Below are 10,012 nucleotides of genomic sequence, written 5' to 3'. Positions count from 1 at the left end.
CTAAAATTGAATTATCAATTTGTTTAATTCGAGTATTTGAAAATATAATAACTTTATTTGATGAAATAATTCATTATCTTTATATTTTCTTTATGATATAATGGGATTATTTTTTATTTAAATTATGAAATAAATAGATGAAAAATATTTATGCAAACAAATCTAATATCCGTCAAAATTTTGTTATATGGCAAGTTTCTTAAATATGGGAGATTTAATATTTAACCTTTATATTTATATAAATTGTATGCAATTTTATTTTCTTCAAATTTTATTAAAAAATAATAGAGTTGACTAAAACTCTCTTCACTCGTCTATTTTGGGTATAAACCAGATGTAGGGATTTCCTCCAAATTTATTTTGATAATAGAATTATGTTCGAATTGTATTCATCAATATGGTTTGGTTTATACTTTTCTTTATTACAAAATAATAATTTATATGGTATATTAATCTAAAATTAAAATTCGTCCTGTTCTTCGATCATTGGTATGCCCAGCTGCCACTTCTTTAATGTACGCCGGCGTGTGTGTTTGCTGAAGTTGCATGTTTTTGAGGTGTCGTGTCGGGTTGTGTCTGAGACTGAATCTGAATCTGAGTCAAGAATTATATGATATTAGTATTACTATTTATCAAAATTTTAATTTTTATGGTATTTGATTTGCCTTAAAAAGAGTGGGAGGATTCAGGGGAGTCTAAAGATTCTTGTTCTTTTTGTATATAAATAGAGAGTTTCCTGCATTTTTTTTCTCATACTATTGCATAGCCATAGACTACTGAACAAGAAAAAGAAAAGCCCTTTCTTTCCTAAACACAGAATCAAAGAGACAGAAACCAAGTTTTCTCAAACAAACCAAAATCTATAATGGGTAGCAATTGTTTCTCCATCTCCTCTGTTCTTTTGTTTTTTAAGAGTGTGGGTTTGTTTTTGTTCATACTGAAAATTTTCAAAGCCCGAGTTTGATTTCTACTATTGTTTCTCCTCTTCTCCATGTTTTGATATGGATGGGAGTGTTTCTTCTTCTTCTTAAACCAATTTACCAACACGTAGACAACTACTTTTCTATTTCCTCTGCTCAAAGTTTGCGTTTTTTTAAGGTTTTGCAGAGGATTTCGGTTCTAGTTTTTGTATTGGTTGCTTTTGTTTTTGAACTATTATCCTTACTTTCTAGCATTGGCTGAATCTTTTCGTTCTTGTTTTTTCAGAGATGAACATGAGCTTTTCCCATGACATGGACGATGAATATGAGAAACTCATTAGAAGAATGAATCCACCCAGGTAACCGAAAAAAACTCGTCTTCTTTATTGTTTTCTCATTAGAGTTATGGGGAAAAAATATTCTCTTCTAACCTTTCTTCTCAGGGTTGTGATTGATAATGAAGCCTGCAAGAATGCAACAGTGATAAGTGTATGTATATATATTTCCACTATTTGAACATCTTCCCCTTCATTTTTATGCTTCTTTAATTCTCATTTGATTTTCTTAATGCAGGTTGATAGTGCAAACAAACATGGAATCCTTCTTGAAGTTGTACAAATCCTCACTGATATTAATCTTATCATTACTAAGGCTTACATATCTTCTGATGGCAATTGGTTCATGGATGGTAAGATACATATATATATATATATATATATATATATATATATATATATATATACACTCTTTTTAGAAGTAGTCATTTGATTCTAAAATTTGTTGTTTTTAAACCAGTTTTCAATGTTACTGATCATGATGGAAACAAAATCCTAGATGAAGGGATTCTAGATTATATAAGGAAGGTAAGCAGTACAAATTTTGATTTATTTCCCCTTTTCTCCCTCTCACTTTCCTGGTTTTTTTGTACTAATTAATTGTTTTGGTCTGTAGTCTCTAGGACCAGAATCTTGTTTCACACCTTCAATGAGATCTGTTGGGGTGAAGCAATCAATGGACCACACCGCAATCGAGTTAACAGGAAGCGACAGGCCGGGATTGCTGTCTGAAGTGAGTGCTGTCCTGAAGCATCTTAAATGCAATGTAGTAAATGCTGAAGTTTGGACACATAACACCCGTGCTGCGGCTGTGATGCAAGTGACCGATGAGGAAACGGAAACCGCGATTACCGACCCCGAAAGACTGTCGAGGATAAAGACACTTCTTTGCAATGTGCTCAAGGGTAGCAACAAATCCAGCTTAGCCAAAACTGTGGTCTCCCACTCGGTCACACATACTGATAGAAGGCTTCATCAGATGATGTTTGCCGATAGGGATTACGAACGAATCGGGGAAGATGTCTTGGACGACAGGCAAAGGCCAAATGTCGATGTCGTTAATTGGTATGATAAGGACTATTCAGTGGTTACAATTAGGTGTAAAGATAGACCGAAACTTCTCTTCGATACGGTTTGCACCTTAACAGATATGGACTATGTAGTTTTTCATGCAAATATCGATACTTTGGGACCTGATTCGTATCAGGTAACTCCATTCTTTTATGCTCTCCTTTTATATAGCTTGTTCCCTCAAGTATTGGGATTAAAAGTCTGTTATTTTCATAGGAATATTACATTCGGCATATCGATGGATCCCCGGTGAAATCGGATGCTGAGAGAGAAAGGGTAACTCAGTGTCTTGAAGCAGCAATTGCCAGAAGGGTATCTGAGGTGAATGCCCTTTCATAATTGGATTATTATTTCAGACAACAGAATTGTTTTATCTGGATGATGCATGTCATGACATCAAAAGTATCAGCATTTTCATAGTGTTTTATACAGCTTTAATTTGTATAAAATAATATAATTTGAAGGAATCATTTTTCATGTGTATGTACTATTCTGCTGCTTGTGAATAAATTAATCTCATACTCTGGAATTTGTTTACAGTTAATGGTCCCTCTTTCAAGTTCCCAGAAGCTATCTAAATAGTTTGGTACTGAAATTGACACAAAATGTTTAATAAATATGAAAAGATATTATTATGATATAACAATATGTAGCCATATTCAAAACATGAGCAGTGTAGCAGACCCTCCAGTCAAAGATCTCTAGCTGCTACATGTTTGACTCCTTTGTCAAATTATGTTATCTCATTATCTAGTCGTCTCCCTCTATATGCTCAGACTCGTTCGTTTTCTTGAAGTATTCGTGTCCGACACTTATGTTCGATTCATATTTGAGTCGGAGTTACATAGGTTGCCTTGCTAACCCACTTGTCTCTTATCCAGGGTTTGAAGCTCGAACTCTGCACGACCGACAGAGTTGGATTGCTGTCCGATGTAACTCGGATCTTCCGCGAGAGCAGCCTTACCGTCACCCGAGCTGAAGTAACAACAAAGGCAGGCAAAGCGGTTAACACATTCTATGTTCGCGATACGTCTGGTTATCCTGTTGATGCTAAGACCATAGATTCTATCAGACAAGTTATAGGCCAGACCATACTAAAAGTTAAAGGCAACCCTGAAGACATCAAACCAGTTTCCCAGGAATCTCCAACTAGGTTCCTTTTTGGTGGTCTCTTCAAGTCAAGCTCTTTTGTCAACTTCAGCTTGGTCAGATCATATTCCTAGGAACATATATATATATATGGATGTAAATGAAAACCCATATAGCTTTAGATCTAGTCTGGTCTAGGGAATCGTTTATCAGTTGTGGTAATGGATATTAAGAGACGTAGGTAGAAATGTAAATATGCAGACTCATCTGTGCTATTTACTGTGTATCCAATCTATAGTTGGATCCACCAAAAGCTGAAAAATGAAACAGTCGACTTATTTACTACATGATAAGTTTCTTCAATCTTCATTGGCTATTTACCCTTATTTTCATTATGGTAAATTTTATTTTAGTCACTCAACTAGCACTTTGATTTCATTTTTGTTATCCAACTATTTTTTCTATTAAAATCATTGTTAACATTATGTTTTAGTTCCATTTTGATCACCCACTATTTATCCTGCCTAGGTCACCCTTCTGTTTATTGTTTATGTGCCTGATGACACTATTTGCTTTACGTTTTGACTGTAATTTTGGACTATTGTCCTTGTTTTCGATAGTATTATATTATTTAAAGGGGTGGGTAAGGACTTTAGGCTGACTGATGAGCCCACCCACCAAATCAGCCATTGGACACGCAAATAAGTATGGCTGCTTTGGTGGTGGCCTTTGCAAATCATTTCTTGAGTTCCCATTTCCAACTTGTACCAAGTTTTTTGGTTTGAATCTTCTTGCCATTGCTCTTACTCCAAGACATTTCATTTCTTTAAGGCTTTGATTCCTATGCTGTCAAGAATTGAAGGAGTTAAGAATAAGAAAACAATATATTAAACATTCGAAAACACCAAAATACGAATACTTTTTTTGACAAAAAATACTAATAATTTTATAATAGAAGTTTAAATATTTATGACAATATAATCATATTAAATGCCCATATGGATTATGAAAGTTGAAAATTAAGTTACACAACATAAGAGGTTAAGCATCCTATTAAATAATCTATGTGGTAAATGGTAAATTAAGTTACCAAAATACGATTTGTCAATAGCTAAAAAATTATAAATATATATTACCCTATAATCATTATGAACTATTAAAAAAATTAAAATGTTAAATCATTGTGATGTTTCGAAAGCAATGCATCAAGTATAATATCTAAATGGAGAAAACCTTCCTGCCTTAGTATACTTAGTTTTTAGAAAAAATTATGTGTTTAGTAATTAGATGAAATGTTTTTTTTTTTTGAAGTTTTGGGTTCTTTCAGTTGTGTCTGTAGACGGTATTTGTTGTTAATGGTTAAGAAAGATTTTAAATAGATATTACCTTATCATCAACCCAACTATTAAAAGACATGTACTTATTTAAAATTCATATTTAAATTTTTAATTCTCGTCCTTCCTTTTATTGGTTTTCGTTGATATATGCTGACCGATAAAATAAATAATTTAAAAGAAATTTTGAATTTTAAAATGTACATTTACTCTAATATAATTCAAAGTTTCCAACTGGATATTTCAAATCAGGCATTGCATAAACCCTCTAAGAGAACTGGCCAACCAAGATATTCCAAATCAGACACAAATTCCATGTTTTGTAACTTGTGGGGTCTTGTACTGGACCTTTGCTCCCCAAACCAGGATTTTGGATGTGCTGAAGAGAACATATATGTAATGTACTTCTAAACCCACCACGGTTGCCCATACGACTCGGCTCGATCCGAATCTCCTTTGTCTAGTCTACACCATGCCAACCTTAAAGCGAAATGAGCTATACAGATACAACAAAGAACATACGACTCAGCTCGATCTGAATTTCCTTTGTCTAGTCTACACCATGCCAACCTTAAAGCGGAATGAGTTATACAGATACAACAAAGAACGACATAAAACAACAGATGGGACTCAGTAAAGAACCATGGCCGTGCAAGGTGGCTTTAGGGATTCACGACAAACGATAGCTACCCAACTAGCGTACAATTATGTTATGATATTCGTTATCTTGAAAGATTACATTCTATATGCTATAGTGGATGTGAAATTTAAATTTATATATATTGTATAATTGACTGAATGGAATTTCGAATGGATAATTTTGATCTTAATCAGAACATAAGAAGCCAAATGCTTCCTATCGCCATCTGATTCATTACGTAGGACCTTCCTGGACCTATGATTTTTCAAGGTTTGAATTTTATTACATGGTTACATAAGCTCTTCCTTTTAATATCTAGTTGTTTATGGTTTGAGTTACATTTCAGTTTTGGACCAATCTAATGGTGGTTGCATAAGTTCTTGATCACCCTTTTTCTCTAAAACTAAATATTTTTTACTTTTTGTCTTATTAAAAATACTTATTCTTTTAAGATTTTAATGTGTCCGATTATAAATATGAACTAATTCTCATAACTTATAAACACAGTCACCTGAAAATGATTTTTTTAAATACTATATCCAAGTCTTGATTAGGAAACTAATGCTCTGAAATCTGCTATCAGAAGCTTGGAACATGAGATGGTTTTTATTAAAAGGATAATCACATAAATCCTAATTATTTTTAAAATAAACTTTGTTACTAGCACCCAAAGCTTTCAAAAGAGAGGGCAGCCGTATTATACTGGGCAAGGGCAGGGCAGATGATATTCTAATTTACTGATTTATTGTTTATGAACTATAGTTACATGATATTTGTTCTCTGGTTACTTGTTTTCATTGGAAAATATAATCATTCTTGATTTATAGATCATGAAATCTAATGTTTATGTATGAACCGATTATTGAGATATCGTCTGAGTAGGATTCTGAAGTATGGAGGCTTAGCTCTGATCAAGCTGGTATTTTCTTGCGGACCAAAGGTGACGTTGGCTAGGCTCTGAGGCCCCAAGGCATTTCCTTGCGTAGGCTCTAAGGCCCTAAGGTACTCCATTGGGTAGGCTCTTAGGTCCTAAAGTACTCCATTGGGTAGGTTCTCAGGCCCCAAAATATTCCCTTAGGTTGGCACCTACACCTAATGGGCCTAGGGTAAGTCCTTATGGATGCAATTATGAGGAACTATATATCGGTGTTCGGTTGGAGGGTATTACTATGGTTTTAAAATATGTTTTAAACTGCTAATGTTTTTAAAGGATTTGTACAAATTTCTCTATTTTGTTAGAACACACTAGACTCCCCAATTCAATCTTCTGAATATGTCTCTCTCTGTATACTTCCTTCAGACCGTAAATTCCTGGTTGTAACCGAAGACTTAGCTAATGGATTCTGAATTCACTGCTAGAATCTGATAATGACTGTCCCGATAAGGAATTTATGCTTTACCTTATACCTTATGGCCTATTGCATTCATCTGGTAGTTATCTATTACTGAACTTCCCAAAGCTCACTCTTTACTCACTATTTCAGGTTAAAAGAATCAATCAAGTGTAGCTATCAACTTCAGTTTTGGGAGTTCCTTCGGCTTTGCTTGCAGAGTACGATACAATGTGTAATTAAGGGACATGTAGGTCATATTTGATTTTTTATAAATGTACTAAGTCTGAAACTTGTATGATTTTAATTCTGATTGTAATATATGAATGGTTTTCTGAACTTGTGTTTTTTTTATAAATTGTTTTATGATTTTATACGTTGTAACAAAAAAAATTATTTTTTTCTTGAATTTTTATTGTGGATCACTCTGGTGGTCCTAATGTGACACCTCGAATCGGATTAGGTCACTTGCATCGGTATGAGGGTGTTACAAACTCGGCTCAATCTGAATTTCCTTTGTCTAGTCTACACTATGCCAACCTTAAAGCGAAATGAGCTATACAGATACAACAAAGAACGACATAAAACAACAGATGGGACTCAGTAAATAACCATGGCCATGCAAGGTGGCTTTAGGGATTCACGACAAACGATAGCTACCCAACTAGCCTACAATTATGTTATGATATTCGTTATCTTGAAAGATTACATTCTATATGATATAGTGGATGTTGAAATTTAAATTTAGATATATTGTATAATTGACTGAATGAAATTTCGAATGGATAATTTTGATCTTAGTCAGAACATAAGAAGCCAAATGCTTCCTACGCCATCTGATTCATTACGTAGGACCTTCCTGGACCTATGATTTTTCAAGGTCATGATGAACGAATCTATGAGTGAAATCTATTGATCTAAAGGACGAATTGCGAGCACTGGTGGGATCTACCACGCTCTAAATTGTAGTGATTTTTATGCAAAAGTCGTGCTTGCCCAAGTAAACCACATTCGGCCATGCCCAACAACAACAGTGTCACTCCCTAGAATCCAAGGAAAACAATGCTCTTTGCCATCCTTTTCCGTAATATAATTTTTTATTAGTATATATTGATTATAAGAAAATATCTTTTAAGAATCTTTTTAATTTATGATATCACACATCTTGTTGAATTCAAATCTACTAATAAAAATAATATTTCTTTTTATCACTGAGACTAGGGTTGTAAACGAGCTGAGTCGAGCTCGACTCGAAAACTTGCAAGCTCAAAATTGTCAAGCTAGCGAGATTAAATTTTTAAGCTTGACTCAAACTCGAAAAAATTTAAACTTGAAACATTCTCAAACTTAGGTCGATTTACTCTCGAATTCGAATTCGAACATGAACCTTAAGTACATTATATTGTATTTAAAAACTCTAAAAATATTAATATTATTAATGATTTAATTTTAAAAAAATAAAAATAAAAATATTTTATTTTTGAGTTTAAGTCGGATATCAAGTAGTTCACTTCGATTGGTTAAAAACTCGAATCAGATTCATTCAATTCAAAGGTTGATCTAACTCTAACAAAATTAAATTCAAGTAACTCGTGATATGTTTCGTTTCATTTATAGCTTATAACTCATTAAATTATCGATAATATACAAATATTTAAAAAAAAAATTGAATAGTTGGAACAACCTAGTTATAAAACTACACCCTTACCACTACTCAATCATTCCAAACCCTTTCTCCTTCACCTTACAGTTTTATTGATTATAAATAGAAATCTTATGAACCTCATGATATACTCTTAAATACCATTCGCATTTGCGTTATTAAGATTCAAACTCTGTTACAATGCCGAAGAACTCATTCCGTTGCCGGAATGGTTCCGGCGAGCTCGACGTGTTCGAGGCCGCAAAGTATTTCTCGTGCTACAACGAAGCAGCAAGCTACAATTGTGCAACACTAATCAGCCAAAAAATCACACGGGACGAGAGGCAGCCTCCGAAAGGAGGTCGGATCAGCTTGGACGTACCGATGAGAAGAAACCCTCTTCTTCAACAGTCTCATTCGTCGGAAAAACGAGTTAACAACAAAGAGCAAAAACACAAGCAACCGAGTTCACCGGGTGGTAAGCTCGCCAGCTTCTTGAACTCACTTTTCAATCAAACGGGTTCCAAAAAGAAGAAAAACTCTAAATCCTGTACCACACAATCCATGAAGGGTGAAGAAGAAAGCCCCGGTGGTGGAAGAAGGAAAAGGAGGATGAGTATTAGCCATTTCCGTAGCGACGATACGAAGTCGTTTTATTCTTCTTCCAGCTCTGGTTTCAGAACACCACCTCCTTATGCAGCGGCCACTCCTACAAAAAACTACAAAGGTAGTGATCTTTTGAATGAAAAAAGGAATGAGAATTCGAAGTTCATTGATGGGATTTTAGAAAAATACAAGAATCTCGATACCCATCATCGGGATATGAATAACAGGAACGTTAGGGTTGATCGGTATGAATCAGAAGAGAAGGGTTTCGGCCGGAAGTTTTGTGAGATTGCTGATGGTGCAGATAGTGATTCGAGCTCCGATCTTTTCGAGTTGAAAAGCTATGATTTAGGAAGCTATTCCAGTGGTTTGCCTGTGTTTGAAACTACGAACATGGATAGCTTCAAGAGGGGAGCACCGGTTTCCAATGGTGCCCTTTGAGACTTGTACACTTTTTTCTTTAAAAATCTGTGTTCATTTTGTTTTCCATCGCCATTGAAGACTGTGATAACTGATATATATCTTTTATTTTCGCTGCATATTATAGTTTGGAATGTTTGCTTGTCTTTCCTTAATCCATATGGTACAGTTTGGAATGTTTGCTTTTCTTTCTGCAGCAAGTTCAATGAACTTGATTTACAGGGAGGTTCTATTATGAGACTGTTAAAATACAGCTAAAAAAATGATCTGACTGGTTAAATAGGTGCCGATTAAAAGCGCTATCAGAAATGTTATATAATTTCACTGGAAATGCTATTTGTGTTAGTAATAATAATGGTAATAACCGGAAATGTTATAGTCGTATGTAAAATGCGCCAAAAAATTATTGACTTTAACATAACCGGTTAATTACTAGAAACATTATCAACCATAATAGCAAACAAGTAGCACTTATGTAACGTAATAGGTAACGCCTTTTTAAAGTTGATGGGGTTTTAGAAATCCGAAGATAACAAAATATGTTAATTACTTGATTTGTTATCAATATTATCAACAGATGAAGTAACACCTAAAGTGATACCAAATTTTAAGCTGATGGAGCCT

The 10,012-nt window shown here is 34.2% G+C and overlaps 2 protein-coding genes across 2 annotated transcripts; both read left to right on the top strand.

The window, feature by feature from the left end:
* Window positions 1-822: 822 nt before the first annotated feature.
* LOC120187488 (ACT domain-containing protein ACR4-like) lies at window positions 823-3,549 on the top strand. The gene is made up of 8 exons (XM_039191196.1): window positions 823-869; window positions 1,207-1,279; window positions 1,364-1,409; window positions 1,494-1,608; window positions 1,716-1,783; window positions 1,872-2,462; window positions 2,543-2,647; window positions 3,208-3,549. The coding sequence occupies exons 1-8, from the start codon at window positions 866-868 to the stop codon at window positions 3,547-3,549; spliced, it is 1,344 nt and encodes a 447-aa protein (XP_039047127.1). The 5' UTR covers window positions 823-865.
* Window positions 3,550-8,462: 4,913 nt separating this feature from the next.
* LOC120187518 (protein BIG GRAIN 1-like E) lies at window positions 8,463-9,482 on the top strand. Its single transcript, XM_039191225.1, has one exon. The coding sequence runs from the start codon at window positions 8,564-8,566 to the stop codon at window positions 9,407-9,409; it is 846 nt and encodes a 281-aa protein (XP_039047156.1). The 5' UTR covers window positions 8,463-8,563; the 3' UTR covers window positions 9,410-9,482.
* Window positions 9,483-10,012: the final 530 nt, after the last annotated feature.

The sequence above is a fragment of the Hibiscus syriacus genome, unplaced genomic scaffold, assembly GCF_006381635.1.
Source record: "Hibiscus syriacus cultivar Baekdansim isolate YM2019G1 unplaced genomic scaffold, ASM638163v2 tig00113725_pilon, whole genome shotgun sequence".
Classification (NCBI taxonomy): Eukaryota; Viridiplantae; Streptophyta; class Magnoliopsida; order Malvales; family Malvaceae; genus Hibiscus; species Hibiscus syriacus.
The sequence above is the reverse complement of the archived record's forward strand: the minus strand, read 5'-3'. Positions and strand labels throughout refer to the sequence as shown.